Source organism: Harpia harpyja, chromosome 11, assembly GCF_026419915.1.
Source record: "Harpia harpyja isolate bHarHar1 chromosome 11, bHarHar1 primary haplotype, whole genome shotgun sequence".
Lineage (NCBI taxonomy): Eukaryota > Metazoa > Chordata > Aves > Accipitriformes > Accipitridae > Harpia > Harpia harpyja.
The window spans coordinates 20,316,274-20,341,447 of record NC_068950.1 but is presented as its reverse complement, the minus strand read 5'-3'; the positions used below and the strand labels follow the sequence as shown (position 1 = coordinate 20,341,447).

General features: G+C 40.6%; 1 protein-coding gene across 5 annotated transcripts in view; it reads left to right on the top strand.

Moving 5' to 3' along the window:
• Window positions 1-2,922: 2,922 nt before the first annotated feature.
• DENND1B (DENN domain containing 1B) overlaps window positions 2,923-25,174 on the top strand; it is a 171,236-nt gene continuing 148,984 nt past the window's right edge. For 3 of the 5 annotated variants that reach the window (XM_052800687.1, XM_052800685.1, XM_052800682.1), the window contains exons 1-2: window positions 2,925-4,109; window positions 6,841-6,905. In XM_052800687.1, coding sequence (XP_052656647.1) covers window positions 4,093-4,109; window positions 6,841-6,905 — 82 coding nt within the window. In that variant the 5' untranslated portion in view covers window positions 2,925-4,092. Of the gene's footprint in view, window positions 4,110-6,840; window positions 6,906-25,174 lie in introns of all 5 variants that reach the window. The other 2 variants (XM_052800688.1, XM_052800686.1) reach the window with 2 other exon arrangements.

The following is a 25,174-nucleotide window of genomic DNA, read 5'->3' as shown; positions in this document are numbered from 1 at the left end:
TTAGTAGTATCTTTTGCTATTAAATGAAATGTACCTGGCCGAGGAGAACTTCTCTAATACTTAAGATCCCTTAATTCACAATACGTGTGCTCCAGCTTACGGAGAAGATGAGAGCTCTCTTCTACCTCAGAACTGGGCAGCAAAGAAAAAGAGCCTTGCTGGAGTTAGTTGGGGCGGGAGATTTAGACCTGTACAGAGGTGGATTCAGCCAGTGGTCCCTAAACCCCCTGTTATTTCATAGGGTTGTCTCTGTTTGTAGGGTAGATTCTGTTTCCTGCACTCCCTGTGAATCTCCTCTCACAACGCATGTGTTCTTGCAGGTTGCATTGGAAGGATTCAAATTCCCCCATGCTAAATGCTTAACAGAATACTTCTTGTCTTCAGAGGCTTTGTGCTTTTCCCTTCTCTCTGTCCCTTTTACCTTCTCCCTGCCAAAAGAAAATCACTAAATGTGTGTACGTAATGGTTTCAACTCTTAAAAAGTAATTGGATTCTCACAGAACTTCTCTCCCTTGCTCCACCATTTCCCAGCAACGTGATGTGTGGCCATTTCTTGTCTGTTTCTCATATCCCTTTTTGAGATCCTAACCCTGCTCTGCATCACTTTTATAGACCCAAACCCACATGGTTTTGATTTGGCAGAGAATGGCAGATTGCTCCATATTAGAAAGGATGTGGATGCTTGTTTTTGGATTTTGTTTGGTGTTTTTCAACTATATCGCCTGTTGTTTCCATATTGAATTTGGTTGTAAACGAAAAAGTATGCTATGCATTTTACATTGATCCTTGAGATGGAGCTGCCCTGATGGCACTTCCACCCACTTCTTATCTGATTCAGATGAAGTAGACTTTTGGGTATTTTTCATGCAACCTCTTACTGAAAGCATTAATCAGTTTGGGAGAACATTATGACTTGTAAGTCCAATTCAGTTTACATCAAGACCTCTTTTACTGACAGAACGTAAGAGCTGAATAGTGTCTATAAATACCTCTATCAGTTTTAAGGCTCCTTTACGTCATTACAGTGCTACAAAGATGACTAATCACCGCGGGCAAACTACCATTAAGAGTGAGTAGGAATCTTTAAATTACCTGATTTTTAGTTGCTCATATCTATGAAATAAATGTTCACTCCCCATCCCCTGCAAATCCTCTTATATCAGTCCCTGCGCTAACCTTTTAGAGAGAATTTAGGTATTTTCATGTTATGCAAAGCATAAAGAAAAATGCTTTGTGTCTTCTAGATTACTCGGTAGAACAGTTGACTCTGAAAAGCCCAAATATCATGTGCTTCATTGTTCTAATTTGGAAAGGAAAACCAAAGAGTAAAGAAAAGCAAACTAGACTTTCCCAGATTTAGAATATACTAAAATAATCCATTCTCTGCGTATCTATTTATTAGGTTTTTCTTTCAGTTTCTCCTTCCGCCTCAACCCTTTCCCAGAGAAGGGCTGAAAACAAGGCAGCAGCAAGAGGTGGCTTTGAATACCAGTACCTTTCCTAAAACATCGTCTTTCATTAAAAGCTGCTGTGGTTGCAAAGCAGTCTTAAAAACATGAACTAAGTGTAACCTGGGCATGGATGTCTGCTTAAGTTTTCACAGAGACTGAAATAATAGCTGAGAGATGTGAGCCTCATCTCAACAGGGTTTTCTCTCGTATGCCCTCTATTTTAAACGTGAACTTTCTCTATTATTCCTGCTCTTCCATGGAGGTGAGGTTTAGTCACCGCATCCAGTCAATTTACTCTAGTGACAAGGCACATATTTACTTTCGGAAAGAGATCTTACCTATTTTTTCTCCAATTATAAAATAAATTCCAAGGGACTTGATGGTCGTATCTGCCAAGACAGACACCAGTCCAAGAGGCTGGTTGGAATCACACAGTAGATCAGTCTGACAGGCCGCCAGACTACTCTTCTGCCTATAAAAGTGGCAAGCATCAGCTGCTTGAGACAAGAGAAACAAACTCACAGTAGGCTTATAAAATATTTAATATAATCCAAACCACAGATTTACTGAAATCCTGAAATACAGCATTTTTTCCCCTTTCTGGTACACTTCAAATGGAGTTTTTCCACAAATAAAACGTCTCAGTATTTGGATAATCATCCAATCCAAATTCAGTCTTGCTAAATTATCGGCCATTTTTTGCAGCAAAGGGTTTCAAATTCTGCATGCTTTACTGTACGTACGGGGGTAGAGATGGAGGGCAGAAGGGAGGTAGAGAGAGAGAGGTACAGACAAGATTGCGACCGTCTCCCTCCTCGTGCGTGCTTTTTCATGTACCCAGCTTTACCGGCTGTTGCTGAAGCCCTTTCGGTTCTGCAAGATCCCTGCATGCAGGATGCAGCCAGCCGGCCTGGCTACTGCAGCTGAGCTGCTCTGGGCGGCTGCAGGAAGGTCCCTGCCTGGCTCTTCCCATTGCTGTGGGTGGAGTAGGGATGGGCATTGCTCCCCCTCTCCCCCGGCCCTTTTCATCCAGACTGATCCCATCAGAGAAGTTAAATTTAACAGCGTGTAAGTTAAAGCTGCCTGCTTCAAGGGCCTCTCATGGTATACAAAGATGCACATTTGATGATTTTTTCTAAAAAAACCCTGAGCTATAAGAAGCGAGTGGTTACGTGTGAAGGATACAAAGCCCCAAACAATTTCATTTACTTCAGTGGGAGTTGCAAATACTGGCTGTTAAAACACAGCCAAAAATTATTGCGAAATGAAGGCTGGGAAAGTAAGCACTTGAAAACCAAGAAAATCCCAAAGCTAAGGTTTCTGCTGTGACATTCAGTTGTTTTCGCTGCACATCTATAGTTTTAGTGTTAATCTCTATCCTGCGAGGTGTGTAATGTGGATCCTGTGAGGATGTGTAATGAAGCCAAGGCAATATTGCTTTGGAGAAGTTAGTAATTTCCTGACTTTTGAATATTTGATTTTTCAGCCTTAGTAATTCACTAATGCTGTTTTATGTGTTTAATATATAACTGGCTTGAATTTTTTTCTTCAACTGCTGATACGATTAGTTTCTGGAAGAAGAGCGAGAAGAATGACGTTCTTCTTTGGCCCAGTACCGGAGAATCTATTTTATGCATTTTTTCACTGCAATGATACTATGCAGGGGAGGGAAACTTGGTGTAGGTGGGAATTTGGCTGCTCAGTGCCTCTCAGATGAATGAGACTTGGAAGCCTCTCAAGGACAGTGTTATTTTTTCTTCCTTTCCAAACTCACTGGAAACACTCGAGGGAATAAAGCTTTTTATGCGTGTTTAAGGGACGGTGCGTTTACTCCAGCGCCTTCCCCCACAGCACCACCTCTTAAGCAGTTTGGGAGACTGTTTGTTTAGCACTCGATAAAAATAAAAGCTAAACTGATTACCGCAGGTTAAATTAACATTTATGACCTCTAGTATGAAAAGCTCCACTTTCCTGCTGTGCATGAAGAACGTAAAAGGGCTGTTGAGATGCTTAAGTTAGCATGCTCGCCGGACGCATCCCAGGAGCTTCTTTTGCAGCAGGTGAAGGTGTCCGTGAGGCAAAACGTGAGCGCCGCCGACGTCGCCGTACCTGTGCGCTGCCCCACACCACCTACGAGGGGCCTCCGCCCGGGCCCGGAGAAGGGGCTGCAGCCGCCTCGGGCCGGGCCGGGCCGAGCCGAGCCGAGCCTGGCGCAGCAGGGCTCCCCGGGCCCAGCGCACCTGCCGCGGCGGGCAGGGGCCGTACACCGCCCCTGACGGGGGCAGGCCCCGCGGCCCCCCGCCGCCTCCCGCTCGCCCCCTGGCCCTCCCCCGCCGGGCTCAGGTGACGCTGGCCCCGGCGGCTCCCCGGGCCGCCGCGGAGCTTCCTGGTTCCCAGAAGGTGCCGGAGCGACGGCAACAGGAACTGAGAGACGGGGGAAGGAGGCGGTGCCGCTGCTCCGCCGCAGTCGCGGCCCGAGCCGGGGGAGCGGAGCAGCCATGGGCCGCCGCCCGCCGCCGCAGCGCTGAGCCGCCCCCGCCGCCCAAGGCAGAGGGGCCGGCGCTGCCCGCTCGCCCCTGCCGCGCGGGGCGCTTCTCCCCGAGGGGCACTGGAGCAGCCGCCGGGGGCCCGCGATGTGACCATGGACAGCAGGTTCAAGTGAGTGGGGGGGGGGGCGCCCGGCGAGGGGCCGCGGTGGGGCTGTCAGGCGCGGCGGGCAGGCAGCGAGTAGGCCTCGCAGCCGCCCCGGCCTGCCGGGCCCGCCAGGCGGCTGGCAGGGAGGGAGGGAGAGGGAGGGAGGGAGGGAGAGGGAGGGAGGGGAGGAGAGGGAGCCCACCCGGCGGGAGCGTGCGAGGGGCCGGGCGCGCCGCGGCCGCTGAGTGACAGCGGGGCGGGCGGGAGGCAGCGGGGCCGGGAGCGGGCGCTGCGCGCCGGGCCGGGCCGGGCCGGGCCGAGGCGGAACCCGCGGCGCGGGGGGAGCGGGGCGCACAGAGCGGAGGGGCGGTGCCGCCTGCCCTGCTGTCGCCCTCCCGCAGCTGGGGGGGGGTGGGGTGGGGTGGCGCGCTCCTGCTAGTCGCCGGGTCAAGGGCGTCGGTGCCGGGGAGCGGCGCCCGGCAGGGCACGGGGGCGGGCGGAGCGGTGCCTGCGCTCTGTCGGCCTGTGGCCGGTGACAGGGGGTCGCGAAATGGTGGCAGCTCGCTCCGGAGGCGCCCACCCGCCGTGGCGGGAGCGCGGCCGCAGCCCGCGGGCCCAGCTGCCTGCCTCGGTCGCCAGAGCGCCCTCAGGCCTGGGCGGTACTGCTGCCTACAGTGACCCTGCCTACAGCGGCTGGTGGGCTAGGGTTTGTGACGTTAAGCTCTCCAGTAATTACAAACCTTCTTTGTGCCGTTATGGCGTGGCAGGTGCAAAAGAGACTTTTGGGTGTTTGGAAGCACTGCTATTCAGCCTTACCAATCAGGAGTGGCCACCCGGTCTTGCTGATATTGGAAACCACCAAGATGTTAAACACGGGTTTCAGGAATTGACAAAAATCTCTGTGTAAATACATGATGAATAAGCAGGCTGCTACCGGGTAGCTGTAAAGGAAACGAGAGACAGACTGACAATTCTCAGATTAGTTTGACACATTTTTGACACTTCTAAGCGTGGTGGGATGTGAAGAGTAAACTTAGAAGCATTTTTCTGCAAAAGTAGATTTAGAGTGGTATAGTGAAAGGCGGAATGCAGTGTTACTTCAAAGAGCTTTCTTCATGAGGGTAATTCAGCTAGGAGTTGAGGTAGAAGCCCTCATTCAGTGTTTGTAACACTAACCGATTCATGTTAAAAACGCAGCATTGCGTGGTCGGGGTTTTAGGAAGAAATGGAAGGGTTAAATGGCCTGAGAATATAAACCCAGCACCTGAGCTAGAGTAACATCATGGGGAGATCTCACTTGTTTTAAAGGAGGGATTTTTGTGGTTCGCTTTTCTAGGTGGCTCAACAAAGCCAAGCCTTATCAGTTTCATTCTGAACCCACTCGCCAGCCAGAGGAACAATGGATGGACTTTAATACCAGAGTAAATCTCCAATATCCTGGATTTAGGCTGTTGTAACTCAGAGCAGAATTTGATCTCCTACACACAGGATCAGCAGATACAGGATTTTCCCCAACTAAATGCTTTAAAATAGGATGCAAGGAAACATTGTGATACGGGCGGGTTATGTCTCCATAACCTGAATTAGACTGTAATTGCATATCTCAGTTGATGGTGCTGAGGTCAGTGAAAGCATGTACCTAATCAATTAATTTGTGACAGTTGAAATTTTCCCCAGCTCAGCCTTTGGATTTAATTCAAAACTTCCTTTAAAGAAACAACAGTGTGTTAATTTGCTGCGTGCTTTATTTGAAGCATTCTAGAAACCTGGAACCAAGTCTTGGATTTTTTTTTATTTGCCTAAAACTCCAGCTGCCTTCAGTGGGAGCATTACCCAAGAAGGGAGTTCAAGTGTGTGCCTTTTATGTGGTTAAATAGATAATTGATACGGGTGAGGTTATACCATTTGTTTTTAATATAAATAGCAGCATGCTTGGTAGGCAGAGGTGGGTGGCATAGTAATGGTATTTAGAACTGTTTTAATAAACATTTAGTTTGGGATTAGGTTCAGTGCTAATTGCTGTTAGCATATGCAGTTCATTATTACCAGGTGTGTATTTACTGGGGAGGTGAAAGAGGCATTGGCTATCACACAGAGCTGACCGTGATGGTTGCTGCAGATATGGAGGCTCCATCTCGCCATCTTCCTGGCTAGCTCAGGACTGTGTCCATCCCTAGTTATTGCATTAGTATTTTTTCACTCACTGAATCGTGTCTGAGATTCAGCCTTTAAAGTCAAAGATCAATATCTTGTGAAAGAGAAGGCTAAGTGATTCTCAGCCTTATGGTGGTAATCATATGCATTTAAAGGGTAGTGGCTAAATTCGTCCATTAAAATGGAAGTGTAGTGATGGGCAATTCCTATTAAGTAGAAATAAAATGTACCTTTAGAAAAGGCTGCCCATGACTCCATTAATATGTTTCAGATTGATTGGTAAGGATTTTAGTAGCACTTTTTTTCCAACTGTTAGGCATGGTATAATGGAGTGGCTTAAAAGCTATTTGATGGATAAGGCAGTGACAGTATCACTTAAATAAATCACACAGTTTAACTTGTTTATCTTCCTTATTCTTAAGGCTGTACAGGGTAATGTGACTTTAGTTCTTCCGTAGAACTAATCTGATTTCCAATTTTATTTTAATGAATTTTTAATTTATTTTAATTTTATTCTGTACAAATAAAATGGAAAAGGTATCATATGGTAGAAACACTATCTGAAACATATATGTGATTAATCAGTTGTGTTTGCTTCTAGGGAAAATCCAGAACGTACCTTTGATTTGGTACTGAAAGTAAAATGCCAAGCATCTGAAGACGAAGGTAATGTACTGTACCTATTGATATTTATTTATAGAAAGGAGAGGTGGAAAAAAAAATAGTTCGCATCTTGATCTAGTGTCATCTTATGTTTTGAATTGTGGTTGGATTTGGAATGTATTAGAAAGTGACTATGGTTATTTTATTGCCTTTTAAAATCTATTAATGTGTTAATTCATAGTTGTGGGTTTTTATTGTTATGTTTTCATTTTGGCTATTGTAAAAATATTTTCGTTCTGAGAGAACTTGCAAAGCTTGGACTTGAAATGTATCTTCTACAGTTCTTAAGTCTTAAAATGTTGATTTTGTATAAGATTTCATTTTAGCAGAACAATTGACTTCTGTCTATCAGTGGAATGTTAATTTCGATTAGTGTGATAGGGAGAAAGTAAGTTCTTTTCTGAACAACAGAGACTTTCTAGCTCATGTTTGGCAGCTGCTTTGGTTTGATTCATGATACAAACAGCAATGAGTGCTGACTAGAGCTTATATTAGCCATCAATTTCATGTCTCTGTAAACATGTGCTAAGAGAGATGTAGTAGTGCAAGGGTTATCTGAGAGAGGCTTTTTTCCTCTTAGGTAGAAAGAAGATGGGATTTCCAGTGCAGAAATTAAAGTGACCTCTAGAAAGTCCACTGGGGGAGCTTGGTTCATGTTCTCATCCGAGGCTGTTGGCCTTATTAAAACACAGGGAGAGAAGAAGTCTTGTTGGTATTGTGTTGTAGTCATGTTAGTCTGTGACAGCTGTGTCTTAATCACAACTGTAAAAATGATAAACTATGTCTTAAAATTGAATATATTTCTTTTTCTACTGTGCTAATGGATGCTGTTTCCAGAGTTTACTACTCTTAACAAGTTAGAAGCCTGTAGAAAGTTATAGCCCCAAAGTATCCCTTTTTTTTTTTTTTTTTTTTTTTTTTTTTTTTTAATTTCAGCCAACATTTTTGTCAATGGTGTCATGGGTGCATGCCTGATATGTTTACAAAAACCATTTTTGTTGAAGCTAAACAATTGTAGTTCTTTAGGTCTTTTCCTGAGAATGCCTCGTCATGAGATTGTTCACTTAGTTGTGGAATGACGTCTTGGTCCTGGTGCAGTCCTTGGGTATTTTCACTTTTTTTGTGACCAGCCAGCATCCTTTGGTTTATTACCTGTTTTGATTTGCTGTTGGTACAGTCATGGTTTGGGGAATCAGATGGGCTTTCCTAACTCTCTGGTCATTGTTGTGGTTTGTATCATGGCACATTTTACCTTCTGTTCTCTCCCTTTTGCAGTTTTTACCTTAGTAATTTCATTGATGATGTCTGTGAACCCTGCTTAGCTACTTGACTTCTGATCTGTTCCTCCTTGCATTGTGCATTTAGTCTCTGCCTCCACCTGACATCCCTTCCTGGGGGCCCATTCACATCTCGGCTTAGGCCCAGCTTCAACCTGCAGATCTAATTCCCTTTCTTTCTTTCCCTCCTGAGAGCTAGATTGTTGATAATCCTTTCAGGTCTTCATCTTGAAATCTTGACAGATGCGTTTTTTTTTTTTCTGTGATCAGAACATGGATCTATATCCTTTTAATTGCTTTTATGTCCCTTTTGACTTCTGATTTTTGTTTTGCATCTTTCTGCCTCTGCTGCCATGAGAAACCACTTCTCGTTACCTGCAGCTCTGAATGACTGCCTGTGCCTGAATTCTGGTTGTAGTCACTTCCCCTGCCTCCCTTGGTGGGCATTTCATGCTGTTTGTCAGTTGTCCTCTGTGGAGAGTAGTGTCTTTAAGAAATCTGTATATCTCCTTGAACTGTGACCCGAGTTAATGTGGAGACTGTATTGTGGGTGCACCCTGTTGTATTCCACTTTTTGCTGTAATTCCTTGTACCCTGCGTGGGCTCAGTTGCTGTTTGTCCATGGAGTGGCCAAAGGCAAAAAGGATGTCTGATGCCGGTAGCGTTGGAGTCTGTGCCGTGTGGCTGGCAAGGGGTTTAGGGGTGTTTCAGCTGGCCTGGAGGTTGTATTGATTCTTGCATGAGTCTGGAGATCAGCACAAAAGTACAGTCCTCTTTTACCAATCAAATTCTGCTGGCTGAATATCCCAGTTACCATCCTGCTGTACTTGGTGACCTATCTGGGATTTCTTTTAATTTCTTTCATATTATATCTAATTCAGATAACAAACTCCCTCCAGTGAGGTCTTGACATCATATTTACATCACTGTTCTCATAATACTATATGTATCAGATTAATATATCTGAATGTTAAAGTTATTTAAAGGAAATTCACAAGGGACAAAAGCGTATTGTCTTCACTGCCACTTTAGAAATGAGGCACAAGACTTGTCATGCTAAACAGGGAGCTTTCAAGGTTGGCTTATTATAAGGCCGAACAAATTTGACAGTTACCCTGTATTGTAGGTCTTGCCTTTAAATAGATTTTCATGCTAGGATAATCTTTTGAATATATCATACTGGGAAACGTGGTCCATTCACCTGTTTCTTTGCTCATGCTTCTTTCTTTCTTATGAAAGAGATTTGTGTTTAAATAGGGCCTTTCTCCCTCGCATCCCATCTGCTCCTTGTACTTGATCCTGAAGCTATGTCAGGGCTGAATTTGTGACATCACTGTCACCAGTATTGCCGTGGAAATATCACAGCCACAAAATTATGATCTCCCTGCATGAGTGGGCAGCAGGAGAAGCCGACTTAGGAGAGAGGAAGACCTTAATGTGACCCATGTATCTTTAAGCTTTTTCTTTTCAAGCTTTGCTGTAGCGTGCATTCTTCTGCATTTTAATTTCCCTGTGCCAGCGTGTAACTGTTCTAACAAATAAAAATTGTGGTAGCCCTACTGCATGTGTAGCTATTAATAAGATGATATTTTTATGAGGACGCTATATGTCTGCAACAATGTGACATGGTGAAAAATTTTGCTGTTAAAATTACTATGCTTTTGGAAAAGTATTTTTAGATAACTTCTTAATTATAGCATAACTCTGAAGGAATGTTAATTTTTTGGATCTGACAATGTCCTAGGGCTCTCCGAGCTGTAAGGGATCATACATACATGAAATGCAGCAAGGTTTGTGTGTATTATGAAATTTGTTCTTAAATCATTCCACTAATTATTTCCAACATTGTTTTCTACTCAATGTAAACACCTAAGAGGTTTCACGTAGGTTAATGTAAATTTATCACTTCATGTATGGTAGGTAGCTCCTGACTTGGTTACAGGCTCAGTTGTGCTAGCATGTCTTTACTTATAGCTGGATCAAAATTTTGTTTTCCCGTTGGATACCTGTTTTTGTGATTTGAGAGTAGCTTGCATACTTGAATATTGATTTCTTAATACTGTGTTCTTGACTGAGTAGATCATCCTTTTGGGCTGCTCTCTCTCTTTCTCTCTGTTTTAAACTACAGGAGTGCACAATAGCATTGCTAGAATAGTGATCTTCTAACCCTTTTCTCATTTTTGGGGCAGGAGAGATAAAAGGGTACTCTTTATGTAAATATTCTTATAATTGAGCACTCCATTGAACTAATAGCATGAATTGTAACATTTTTTGCTGACAAGCTTTGTTTATTCTTCACTTGGGTTATGTTAAAAAAAATAATCTGTTTATTAGAGGGCTTAATGCCTACTCTTAGCACAAAACAGGATACGGTTCCCTCAACAATTTAGAATATATTGCTTACTGTATTTTCAGAGTAAATGATGCTTTTGATATTATACTACACCTAAGATGTTACCTTGAAAGTTGCATTTCAGCTGTATTTAATTAGGCAGTTGAGACATATATTCCAAGGAGAAGAAAAAACCCTTTAGGACCAAAGTCAGATTGTAGCCCACGTCATAACTTCCAGTCCTTTGCAGTATGGTCAAGAGGTAAGCAGCAATTAACATGATACGTTGAAACATAGTAACTAGTTAGTGTGACAACTTTTTCTTGGGAAAATTCATAACCCGATTCTCGCAAAACTTTGAGGTGAATTAACTTCTGTTCACCAGAGTTTGCTAAGTGACTGGGAGATGAGTGCTAAGCTATTCTAACAGCCCAATATTTGTTAATTGTGGATTTGGCTTGCAGTGTCCATAGCACGTTATAGCAAAAAGTTTTACATTCCCTTCCAGGCAGTTGCAGCTTTTTATAATTCTTTCCTGTGTCACTCCTTAATGAACAAGCAAACAAAAGAAAGAGCAAAAATGTGTGCCCATTTTAACATTGTCAGCTGGCCTTCTGTATTAAATTTTCACTTACAGACCCAGAGGACAACTTGATAACATGTATTAATATTATCAAAACTGTTGTGTTATTTTAAGGAGGAGCATTGCTCTTTAGCTTTAGGGTAAAAAGATACAAGTTTTTTTGCGCTTTGGGCTGAATCACCCTTTCTAGGTATCAGGAGTAATGCAGTGTTACAGTTGTCCTGAGTGCATAGTCTTACATAAGGCAATTACTTCAAGATTGTATGGCAGCTGCACCTACAGCAACTTTAGTCTTCTCCTGGCACTCTTGTCTCTTGAAAGTTATACTGTACCTGGCACTGTAAGATATGCTTGAGCCTAGAAATTGGCTAACTAAAGCAGTCAGCATTTTTTTTTTTTTTTTCCTTCTTCCTTTTTCTTTTTTCTATCCAGGTCCTTCCGTCATGAAAAGTAAACTGAATTTCTGGAAAGCTGATGTTTCTGAACTCTTCCACAGGACATGTCCAAAATAATAGTGCCAGTGTAATCTTTGTGAAGAGTGTGTGTTTATCTATGTATCCATGCATACACAAATGTACACAATATGTGCATACACATATATATGTCTGAACTTTAGATTTTAGTTAAATGTACAAAGATAAAGTTGGTGATTGAACTCATTCTATAAACTGTACATCCTATATTGATTTTATTAAAACTGGATTGCAGAGGCCAGACACAAAAGGCAATGCAAATATAGTAGCTACCAGTAGAAAGGCAATGTGCAACAACTCCTGTGAACATAAGGTGTTCAGCATTTCTGTCCATGGTTTCCCAAGAAGACAACTCAGACTGGTTTTGGTTTGTGTGGTTAAGAGAGTGCTGTTTGCTACACCTTCATTTCTTTGGTTGTAGCACATACGAAAAGCAGCAAAAAGGCTTCATGGAGTATGCAGATATATCCAGGAAATTCAGCCACTGAATGTGGTGGTTTGGGTCTAGGACTGCTTTAGGTCCTGACTGTTCAAGTTTTACTTGAAAACCCCTTTGAAATAGCCGTTCATTTTCTGTTTAAGCAAAGAATAATTGTTTGAACAAGGCTTGAAATTTGATTGCTTTGTCTCTATTTCCTTTTTAAATGCTAGGAAGCCTTCTATAGCTCTAGGGCTAGATGCATGATTTTCAGAGAAGGTGTTTAATAGGTTGTGTTGAATTGCATAAATAGCTCCTGTAGTTTATCTTACCTGTGCCAGAACCAGAACGATAATAAATCTTAGTGATTTATTATTTAGTGTTGCATGATGTCTGAATTATTTTTCTTTAAAGGGTCTTCTTTTCATTAAATTTTCAAGGAAAAGTCATGAAAACCAGTTTAATTGTGTGTTGGTAGAGTTAAGAACTATATGAATTAAGTCCAGGAATTAGACCAGAAATGCAGAATTCTTTGTATGAGGATTCATTGTGGCCTGTAAGGTACTAATAAGGTATGTAGTTCCAGGAAGGTCCTAGTTCTGAAAAAAACATTTGATGCAGTTGGTAGTTCTGTCCATGGGTAACGTGCCTAGCTTTGGTAGGGTTTTGATTAAGAGTCTTCCAAAGCTGCTTTCAGGATTGTGGTCAGAGCAAGCACTATTTTTTCTTCTTCTTCTTTTTTTTTTTTTTTTTTCTTCACTGCAGAGAGCTGTTTATGAACCACAGACTCTGAGCCTGTGGGTGTAACGTGCTGATCAGATAACTCTTTTCCTCTGCTGTACTTTTTTTTTGCAGAGCATCACTTGAATCTGATTAAAAAGATAATTCTTTCAGTGTAATACATGAAGAAGTCTGCAGGATTTTTTTTAAGAGCAATGAAAACTTTTGATATAATCTGTATACTGCCAACCTTTTTCACTGTTGGTTTTAACTGGAAGGATACTAAATAAGTATTGGTCTACAGAAGTTAGGTTTCTCTAACTTTTTAAAGCATGCTGTGTTCTTCAGGTGACTATGAAGAGCAACTATATATTGCTATGAACTAGATAAGTTTTCTTACAAGTCTTATATTTATATGTAGATTTTTAGTCTCAAGTACTGTGTTACCGTACTAGAATTTATTTTACACCAATAAAAAGTTAAAGATGCTTTTTCAGTTTGTACAATGCCATTTCAGGACATGGGCTATCTAGTTATAGTCTTAGATGCTGGTTTTGTATATAAAAAAAATGAAGCTTTCTTACCATACTGCTCTGAAGTTTCATTAAGCCTAACACCCCACCACCCCCAACTCATTAACTCATATGTTGTTATTTAGGTTAGTGCTACTTCCCTGTAATGGTTTCTTGTTTTTCCGATTGAAATTTTCAAACGGTGATACCTAAAAAAACTTGAAAGAGGACATTTAAGCTAGTCTGGTTTCTCTACAGGATTATCGATTGATTAGGAGCGGGATATTTCACAGTCCTTTGTTGAGGATTATATAAATGTTTTGAGAGCAAAAGCAGGTAGTGCCTGAGATTGTGCATCACTTTCATCGTTTTTGACAAAACCAAGGAATATAAGCCAGAGTTTGGCTGAAGCTCTCTTGTGTATGAGCACCAAGCATACCTGTAAGTCCTTCATAAATTATAATCTTTTGTGTAACTTTAAACCCTCCAGTTGTATCTAAATGAATGTTTTCGTTATATTCAAATTTCTTTCATTTAATTGGGAAGCTCCTCAGGGTATGAACAATGTCTTCTGTGTGTTTGGGCTGTCACTAGCAAAGAGTGGGTGTTGGAGAATTATGAACAGCAAAAAAAATTAAGGCAACTATGATTTTGCATCTAAGATTGGCGTTTTGATGCTTTTTACCTTTTCCTTTCACTCTCCAGAGACAAAAATGGAGGGTAGTCACTCCAGCTTTCAGCTTTTCTTAACAGATGCAAAAATATGGAGAAAAATGTTGCTGCTTTTCAGTGCCTCATTGCCTGCAGATTTTTTTTTTCACCAACCTACAAAGATTCTTGGATGTATGTGTAATTTGGAGGTGGGTGCAGATATGTGTGTGTAGGAGGGGGAAGGGTGAGAGCTGCTAGAGAAATAGGTCAAGGAAGCCCTTTCTCCTATCTCCCCTGCATTCTTCACGGGGGAGAAGAGACCTTGTTGGGGAGAGATGACCCTACTCCCCAGCAGTCAAAGGACAGTTCTGGGAGGAGTGGCAGGCTCTGCTCTACTCCAGAGATTCCAGCTGTAGTAATGTGGGGGCAGGTGCTGTGGTATCAATGCTGGTAGAGATGAATTAGTCCCCTGCAGGCATTTGCCCGACTGCCATTTTTTCATGTAATGCCATATGCCACTTTCAGCAGTGTGATAGGGTTTTGGGCAGTGAAATTAAAAGGGAAAAACTTCATGAATTAACTAATACAAATATTAACTTGGTATAAAAAGAGTTTTGTATAAAATTCAGTAGAATGAACATACTAGTATTAATATAACTAAATATAAGCCAAAACCAATAACCTGCATCATGTAATGTTGTCAGTCAGTATGAAAGTTGATGCTCCTGTGCTTTTTTCAAATTTAATTTTAGTTTTGTTTTAGTACTTAATTATTTGAGACTGCTGCCTGGGGGATAGTTTGCGGGCTTTTAAATTGTTTGCATTCAGAAGTGTTAAGAGTTTGCATGTTTTTCTAAGCTAATGTCAGCATGCTTCTGCCCTCCCACACACTGAACAGTCCATCTTACGCAGAAGTTTATCGTTCTTTAAGGAGATATGTTATGCTGCTAGGTCTCTTCATATATATTTTAATGGCTTGTCTTTCATGTGTGGAGGATTTTAAATCTGCTTAAAAAGCTTTGAAAACTAGTTAAACTTTCAAGGTTTAAAATACCTTTTGCAAAGCCATAAGACACTTCTCTCTTTAGCACTGACTTGAAGAGGCTGAAGTGTAGGGTTTCCTGTCTGGTTCACAGAAATAGTCTTTTTAATTCTTTTTCCTTTGCCACTGGTGATATTATCTGGGGATGCAGATACATGCAGATGCATTTGCTCATCGTATAACTGCTGGGATAGATACTTCTGTTTGTAAATAAAATAAAACATGATCAGGGCTACAAAGGGAAGAGTTATATAACGGTTCACGAAGGGTTTAAAAACCCCTGAAGCCAAAATAAGTTTTCCTGGTAAAGTGTTATTGTTATTCCTTAAAATAATTTTGAGTAATAAGAGCAATTTGAGCATAGCACCTCTTTGCAACTAATGTGTTAAGAATCTGTATTTTTCGTGGTGGGCTCATGTGTGATAACTCCAAGATCCAAGTAAAAACATGGTATTTACAGGCACATACTTAGGACAGAAGATTCTACGCGACTAACAGATAAAGTACTAAAATGTTGAAAACCTTAACTTCTTATATTTGCCTTTGATGTTTTTCCATGTATCTTGGAACTGTAGCTCTATGTTTAGAACTGCATAATTTGGGTGGACGAAGACTTCTTATATTTTGTGATTCTGGTTTAGGAGAAAAGATTAACACTTAATATTGAACTTTATATGGAAAAGAGAAGAGAAAAAGCAGAAATGAGAGAAAAAAGGCCTGAACAAGATTTTGGGTGTGGTATCTGTGCTTCCTGAGCTGGGAAAGCCAAGGCAGCAGTTTACAGTCATACTGTCTTCCTTTGCAAAATTCTTAATCCTCGTTTGGAAGGTACTGGCCAAGTATTAAATCCTTAATTAGAAATAAGGCTTGAACAATGCCCTTAGATTACATTTCCTAGAGTTTGAATCTGGATCTGGTTTCTTTACACGTTTCAGTGGGTATTCAGTAGTAGATTAAAACCTAGCTAAAATTACAAACTTGTGTCTGAAAAGAGCATATTAGTTAGGATTTCTGTGTTTACTTTGGGATGTATTTTACAAATTTTCTTAGTTAATGCCAAGTGTTAGTCATCATAGAGGCATAATCGTCATAACAAAGGTATTTTGCCATAGCTGGTTTACCATTGCATTTTTCCTTAAACTCAGAATGGGAAGGAGTGACACAAAGAGTGGTTAATACTTCTGCTTACCTTCTAATGGAGAACAAGAAATTCCTATTCATCTGACTTTAGATGCTGTTCACATCAAGGGTTTTATTTGTTGTACCAGTTGAGCCTGTTTTAGAACACATCTAAATATTGTAAAGTTATGGTGTCATTGTGTAGACTGAGTCAAATGTTTGCTTTTGGGAGGAGGCAGTTCTTTTACTCTGTTACAGGACAAGCTAAATGCAAAAATCTGATGTCTTTGTACATAAATACTGGGTGCTAAATGTTGATTTAACTTAACTTGTGTTTAACACTTAACACTCTTGTCTTGCAAGAGTTGCACTTGACACAGAGAAGCTGATGCTGTGCCTTATAACTGTTATCAGCACATTTACCTCAGAAATTGCAAAGGAAAGCTTAACATTTTAAGGCAGCTGTTTCCAGGAATGGAGTTGCGTTATTGAAGAATAATGATCAATTTTATATCCTCAGGTTAAGATGCAATATAAAAAGGCAAATGTAAAAGTGTTATGTGTTACAGTGAATGTGTTTATGTTCTGTTTAAATGCAAAATAAGAATAAGTAGCAGCATAGAGGTAGAAGAAAAGGATTGCGTGACAGTCGTAAACTTGCTTGGAGGTCTGTAATGAGTTTGAAATAATGGAGTGAAACCACTGTGACTTTAGAGTGACAAGAGGGAAACAGTTATTGTAACTTAGTCTTGCTAGCAAGAGCTGATCACTCATGCATCCTCTTCCTATCCTTTGGAGGTCATTTGGCTCCTAAACTGTGTGTGTTTGCTGTTTGTTTGTGTTTTACTTCAAATAGCTAGCACTGCTAAAAGCAGCATGTGAGGTAAGCATCCTTCCTGCTTCTGGCGGCACCTGGCAGGCTTGCTCTGTGGGTACGCTCGGCGTTCATCTGGTGGGGCAGCTTCTGGAGCTGACAGGAAATGTTTCTCACCCAGGTCAGATAAGGAGGAACTGGTGGGATTTTCGTGACATGCAGTGTAGCACAGGCTGTTGTTTCATCTCTGAGCATGAATTTCAAGTTTTTTGGGTTCGTTAAAATAAATGTGTTGCTAGTTCAGGAAACTGAAAAAAACTAGGGATGTCCTTACTGTCTCCTGCCATCTTCCTGACGGCTTTTGGGCTTCTAGGGTAATCTCAGAGTGTTGGAATTGTGTTGGGGTTATGTTAAACTTGTGGCCTTTTTTTGAGGAAATGTGTTCAATAACTTTACTGGTGCCTTCCAGTTTTCTGTTCATATAGTAAAACTTAGCTCTTGAAGAAAAAACTAAATACTCAAAGTTAGATCCCTGTCACCCATGGTCACTTTAAGGCATTGCACATTTGGAGATAGATTAAATTTTCATTTTGTCTAAACAAAATTCTGTTTAAAGAGCACAATTATGCTAGACTGGTATCATGCAGTAATTCATAGAACTGAAAATAGTTAATGGTATAGTGATGCAACATGGGAAATTCTGAAAAACTTTGTGTCCAGGGAAGAGTTTTGCTGGTATTCATATTGTAGGTATCTTCTCCCTGCTAAGAATATTATGAGTTAAAAAAGGACTTTAGTTCCCTAGTGGCAGAAGAATTGCTTACTTCTTTAGCTGAAACTAATGAACTTTTCCTGTCATGTCACAGGTAGCTGTGATGACAGTGATTGTGTGCCAGGACAGGTAAAGCTTTCTTGACACTGGAAGCTGAGTTAGGTGAGGTTCTGAGCGTTCAGTTGCCGTTTCAATCAGGCATTTTTAATTGGTGCATCCAACTGAACCCATTTTAGTTTCTGGGAATGGGCATGTCCCATGCAATGTAAGTACATGTTTACATCTGCTTTTACCTGGGGTCAGAGCCCTGTAGCATCTTGCAAGGTCTCGTCTAAAAATGCTTATACAAGTGTCAGTCAGGGGAAAAAAAAGTCAGAAGTCAGATCAAACTAGCGTGTGTAATTAATAAGCAAGCAATTTAAAAAGAGAATTCTCTTTCTCAGTCTTGATATAATATGCTGTATTTTACAAAGAATAAATTGAAATGTGTTCTTTTGCATTCTGGTTGTGATGTTAGAAATCAATGCTATGGAACTGCATGACAAAAAAAAGAAAGCTTGAGATAACCACCTCTAAAGTGCCTGGCTGAAAACATTTTTCACTGGCAATAAAAAACATAAAAAATTAAAGCTTGCCTTAAATTCTCTGGCAACTAGGGATGGTGACTATTGTCTTTTTAGATAAAAAATTTTGTATGACATTGCTGGATGCTGACAGATCTAGCAAACTACTTTGGCATCGAGAATACTTGTCAGGCCTCACAATCCTTGGAGGGAATTTGCATTGTGTTTTCAACAGTGAATAAAACAGAAATCCTTTCAGCTCCTACTGTTGGGGAAAATGATGAAGGACAGGATAAACCAGATCAAACAATAATAAAAATAAACTAAACTACCAGAACTTTCAGTAGAAGTGAAATAGGATAAAGGTTGGAAATAGAAAGGTAGGTAAATTGGTGTTGGCTGTGGACAGCAGAGCTCTCAAACCCAGTAAATCCATGAGGATGGGCAAAGCCCAAGCACTTGCTCTGTAAGTGGCTGGGGAACACCAACTTGGTCTGCTTGTATATGATCTGCTTCGTGCATTTTAAATAGATGAGAAAGATCTGAAACTGCAGCACACTTTGAAGCTCTAGAAAGAGTAGTAGTACTTTGCTTCCAGCCCTAAATTACCTCAGTTCAATCTGTAGGCTTGCCTGACTCGCCTAACATGGGACTGAAGGTGTCTCAGCTCTGAAATGCTCTTTTCTCTGTGTTTCCCAGAAAACTTCTTGGTAACAGAATTTGCTTTCACAGAACTCATCTGTATGGCTTCTCCTGCCTGGGTGTTTTGTTTGGTGATGCTTTCTATGATTGCTTGACTCTCGTAAACTGAAAAATACTCTGTGTGGTAGTCTGTGTGAAAACAAAGATATATTGTTATAAGACGTTCTCTGCAAGAGGAGTACCCAGTACAACTTTTGGCTTTCTGGTGAACAGTGGCTGTACTTCATACACTTTCTGAGTTTTAAAATGCTCAATAGCCCATCTAAAGGCAGACAGAAGTGTTCAGGGTAAAAATTTGGCTGTGTGTGCAGTCACTTCAGTAAGTTGTGATCTGGGATTGCAGAATGATCTGTGCACTCACCAGTTAACATAGTCATTTACTAGAGGCTCTGAAATGAATTCAACTTAGGACAGTTGCAGAGGCACTGATTACGGTTGTATTGTAACATGGTTTTAGAGTCAATCTGTGTAAAGTAAATATATACCCTTAGTATATGCAGTTCTTCTGGATTCCTGCTGGGATCATAACTGGGCTGTGTATGGAGCCAAATCAGAATTGCTCACATTGTGTCTTAAAAAAATAATGGGAATTTATAATCTGGTAAAAGTGCATTGTTTGCTTCCTGTTTCATCATGTACACTCCTCCTTATATTTTAATATAACAGGGAAACTTGATACTGACATTTGCTACTGGGGTACTTCTGCTACTGGAGTTCTGCTCCTGTGTATTTTAACACTAGAAATTATTTGCCTAAGCATGACCAGTATGTTTTAATTGTCAGCACATCTTGAAATATTCATCTTTCAGTGAGTCTTGCTAGGACAGAAAGTGCCAGAACAGCATAAACAATAGTTGCAAACAAAGTGGTGTTTCGAAGTGCTTTGTATGCAATGACACCAAAGTGATTTTGGTGTGGTTTGGTTTTTTTAACTTGTATTTAGTTAATGTTGCTTTGGATACGTAGAACAGTATATGTTACTCGGCATAGCAGTTAATATAGTAGCTTTGTGCCTGTGGGTCAGAACACAATGCAAATCGTTAAACAGATACAAATTGCCTAATCCGAGATAAATGTTGAAACAGTTAAGTGTTACAGAAAGTGAGAAAGTGCCTTTCTATTGATTGATGTTGCAGAACCTCAATTTTTTCTTTTCAAGTCCCAGCAGTATATATTCAATTAATCTATGTCACAGGAATATTAGAAATCATGTCACGTATGTAAAACAAAAAGAAATGATAGTGTATGTTGTGTGTTATCTTAAATTAATATTCCTGTAACAGAGCAGTACTGATCCATTACAAGAAAATAATACACCTTAGAAACAACATTTGAAATATAAATCAATAGTCCTAAAGTTTAGTTACCACTTCACATTCATACTTTGTTCACCAGCATTTCTGGAGGATTTTGTTTAACGCTACAGTGTATCAACTAGACATACTGGAATGATGCAAGTATTGCAAATATGCAGGGTTAGGCAGAGAGCCAGATTTTATTCTCAGATCTACTTTGAACACCAATGGCTGAGATATGAATTTGAAGCAAATGTTTTCAACTTCATTAGGTTCTTCTTAAGAAAATGTTTATTATATAGCAGCGATGGAAAATGGTGGTTTGTTGAGATATGCTAATTGACTCCTCTGATGTGAAATTCTCAGACATCATAATTTTTAATTTTCTTTAAATACAATATGTGAGCAGTAAAACAAGAATGCTCTTTCATATGTTGCAGTGTTAGAAGTTATGGGCATTGATAGAATGCACAGGTGTGTGGATAAAATCTGCTTTATGTATGATGAACTGCAGTCCTTCCCTCTAGAAATTCCTGTGCCCAGAAAACTGATCACATACACCAAATATATGGTGGTACAAAACACAGTATCATACAGAGTACCAACCAAGTCTGATCTTGAATGGTAGTAAGTCAACAAAGAAAAGCATTTTATAAACAGTTCATGAAATATCTTCCTAACTTGTGGCTAGATGGCTCAGTAGTTATTAATAGGATACAAAATCTTTCAGCTCTGGAATCTGTTTACAGAGCTAGCTCTGATTTTTTTTTTCTTCTTTTCTTTTGAGTGTCCTGTTACTGTCTATGCTTTCTCCTTTGCTTGTGTGATGTTTATGTTTTCATTTGACTTAGCAGCACTAAGGGAAGAGGATTACCCCCCCCCCCCCGCCGCCCCATCGTAAGGGCCAGACATAATCCCTCTTGGACTTTGCTGTTGCTGAGCTTCAGCCAAACTGGGCAAAAAAAAAATGGTTCCACAAAGGCAAAACATACTCTCTGTTAGTAGGAAGTGCAAGCACCGGTCACCCCCAAAGAGGAGTGAAGAAAGCCAGGATCACGTTGCTGAAAGCCCAAGTGATGCATTACTGTGGGCCACATCAATGAGCTTTACTGCTAATAAGCATCCGTTAGGCAAGTTCTGCAAAAAAAGCCAAGTCTTTGAATAGCATTTTCCAGGAAATAGATGCTTCAAGTTTGAAACGAATGACTAACACTGAGCACAGTGCATTTCTTGGTAGCAGTTTTCTGGCACTAGTGGTAAGTGTTACTGTCTTCTGTTCTACAACCTGTCTTTCCACAGGCAGCTAGGTGAAAGCAAAAGCTGTCTTGGTTACTGCATGGCTGCACAGAAAGTGTGTTGGTGTAACTGAAGTAATAGTGAGGGGATGAGTGCTCCTGAAACTGCCACGAAGAAAAGGGCATATATATATATGCTGGTTCTCATTGCTGGAAATCAAGATATAAGTGCGCTATAGAGAAATTACATAGTTTTCCTAAGTGTTAGCTTTTCCTGTCCCTGAAGTAAGCATTTTTTTTGAAATACCATTTTTATAATATCAGAAAATGACCTAAGTTTGTTTGTTTTTGTTCATTGGTGACTAAACCTTAAATAGCAATGTATTTGGCTGTAGTTAAAGCCCCTTTCCCGAGCTCCCCTTCAAGCAGGAGCCAGTGGGGGTGAAGTCTATGGTTAAGCAACACTTTGACCTCAAATAATCTGAGTTTGGTGGGTAAGACAGCAGAGAAAATTTATTGTATAACCTTTTAAACATATTTAAGCAGTAGAAAACCTTAAAAAAAAAAAGGCAGAAAAAGCACCTCTTTATAAGCTATTCTGTCATGAAATATGAGGGGACTGTGATTGTGACCTCCTTGAAGTGCTGTAATATCTACTGTTGAAAAGATTAAACAAGACTATGTATTGTTACTACCTTTGCACCACAGCAGCACTTCAGCTGCAAATCTGTGTGAAAGTTATAACTTCTTGCTGACCTGTAACTTCAAAAAGAAATTTTTTCTAGGCTTTATTCAAGTAGGAAATTTACCAAAAGCTTCATTAAAACATTGTTAATGTTGCCCGATGCAACAACACATTTGCAAGATGTTGTTTGAAGATACTAATTATCCAGGGAAATCAGTAAATTAATAGTTTAAAAACTACATGCCATTTTACCCATAGCTCATCAAACATATCCTTAGTTACTTACTGCCTTGTCACTCTTCAAAGAATAGCAGTTGTGAGACTAGTACCCACTCTGCTTTCTGTTTTTACTGTTAGGGGCTTGGATGCCTTGCCAAGAGAGAGGTGCGATTTGGTGCCTCTTTCTTTTGATCCCCTTTGCGGCAGAGGAAGCTGAAAGGATGCCTGTCGCCTTGTACTACAGTCCCAGTGTTGCTTTGCTTCTCTAAACTTGTCCTGCGTAAGAAAGCTGGCCAAGCAAAACTAGTAGGTTTCTGTGACTGTTAATCGGCAAATGGCTCTCCGTGGCATATGGAGAGCAGCTAGGAAATGTGGGAAGAAAATCCAATGAGCAATGACTGATTTAAGAGAGGGAGCAGCTTATGATTGTGCTGGTGTGTAGCATCACTCTTCATGTCTTTGTTTTAAGAGGGGAGAATATTGCTGAACTCTGTTCTCAGAGTGCAAGGTACCACACAGGTGTGTTACGATTAAGGTAACAGAGTTTATTTGGTTTCTTTCTTTTTATTCAATAAAAACTAGGTTAATGTGCAGAGAGTAGTGAAGTACACTATGAGTCTTGTTAGTTCAGGCTGAAACTTTTGTCATGTGTTTTTAGCATTTCAGAGCATCTGATAATTGCTTCTGTTAATACCAGATCAGTATTGCTTTCTATGTAAAACACAGGATTTAAAAATAGATCAATATTTCAAAGAACTAGAAAAATGGATGAATTGGGTATGCTTTATTTTTGTTATCAAAGCCTTCCTGTATACTTAGCAGAGAAATAACAAACACTGAAGTGCAGGTTTTTTTCTTTTTTTTAAAACTGCTGTAGATTTTCATTCCAAAAGCAAAACAAATAAGTGATGTATTCACTTACCCTTTATTAGAACCTTTTTGGGGGAAAAATGAACAGTTTGTAGTCAGAATTTTATTAAGTAGTTTTCAAATATTACTGGAGGATTATATTCAGTAACCTTTTTCTTTTTAAATTTAGCTGCAGGGCTTTATGGTACTTGAAATAAGTCATAGATTGTACCACGGCTTAAAAACTTATCCCTTTGTACGTGTAGAATGATAACTCCCATTTTTTAAAGCAGTTTTAGTAACTGACTAATTGAGATTAAGATTATTAAAGAGCCCAAAAGCGATGGTAGATGAGTAATACTGTATATCTGTCAGTGTTACAAAGGGTTTTAGATGTACGTTTGTGTGTAGTTTACTTTCTTACATGTGGTGCTTCTAGGATGGAGCCTATTCCATAATTGTTTAGATGTTAATTTGATTATCTGCTTGTAGATCAGGAATGAAAAACAATTTAGGTAATTTTGTCTCTAAGTATGAGAAAGAACAAGATAGTAAACAATAGCACATAGATGAAGAAGAGGACAAAGTACGTCAACCAAGTCATCTATGCAGGGTGATTCTTAAAGACGTGTTTTGTGTGTTTGGTATAACTGTCTGTAAAATAAATTTTTCTTAGCACATCAGAAATGAGATCTCAGTATCTTGCTCAGTAGCTTAATGAAGTATCCCCCTTATCATAGTGCAGTTGGTTCCTTGTTTTGCTGTCTTCTCATTTTTGATTTTAATTTTGGGTGCGAGTGTATGTGGGAGGAAGTTGTGACAGGCTTTTTGTTAAGGAGATGCTCTGTAATTTGAAGAACAGCAATGTATTCTTAAATTAGACTTCTGTGTTTGAAAATTTATCTTTCAGCAGTTCTGTGCAAAAGAAAGATGTTGCTTCTCATCGGCAGGACAAGTAAAGATTCTGGGTTTTTTTCATTGCAGATGAGCTATCTGTGTGTTCCTTGTTTAATGCATACATGATCTCTATGTGAAGGCATGTGCCCATTTCGCATAGCTGTTAAAACAGTGGTTAATAAAACCAGCTGAAGTTAGCCACAGCAGGTGTTGCAATTCAGTGCTTTGGTGATACTGGCCAGTGTGACCTGAATCTGGCTGAATTATCCCAAAAATTTCTTCTGAGAAGTGCTAAACTCTGCTGTCCAGATCTGGCTGTTTAAAATAGGTCTGAAGTTGCTGCAAGGAGCTCAGCATGCAGTCTTTGAAAACAAGGCTGCCTGCTTGGAACAAAACACCTGAACCCCCAGTCTAAAATACAGATCCTTTCCTGCACTGGTTGCAACTTCTTTCCTGTGTGGATCCAAAACTAAACTGTTACCTGTTTCTAGTGGTCTGCAAAACCATCAGGCCTCCCTTTTGTCTGTGTGAAAACTGCTCTGTCCTTCCTTGTCGCGGATGAAAGGGGACTGGCCTGACTCCGGGAGGGTTTGGAGGGCTGCCCCCTGGGACCCGCTCCTTGTGGTCGCACTCCTGGTGTGACTCTGTTCTTGTATTTCTAACTGAAAGAAAAATGGAAAGTGTGTCAAAATACAGGTTCTAGCCTTCTAGGCACAGAAGAAAAACTGGGAGCAGGTTTTGCAGGAGTTTGTTCCTCTGCCTGTGTGCGGCAGCTGGTGATGGTAGGCACGGGCACAGTGTGCCGTGTGTCACTGCTCAAAAACTGCCTTGGTGGATGCCAGCATCCTTTCTCCAGTGTGCATACCCATGGTCAGCTGCTTAGGTCTGGAAGTTGGTTAAAACTGACGTTTTCTCTTGTAGCCAAATGTGGGCTTGTATTGTGCAAGCATGCTTGGTTTTGAGTCCCCTTTATACTCTTGGCCTTTGCAGCATCCTGGGGCAGTCCTGTCTGTGGCTGCGGTACAGAGTTTGTGAGCAGAGTTTCCTTCTGTTTGTTTTAAACATGCTACTGTTGATTGACTTGGATTATAGGTTTTGTATTACAAGAAGTAGG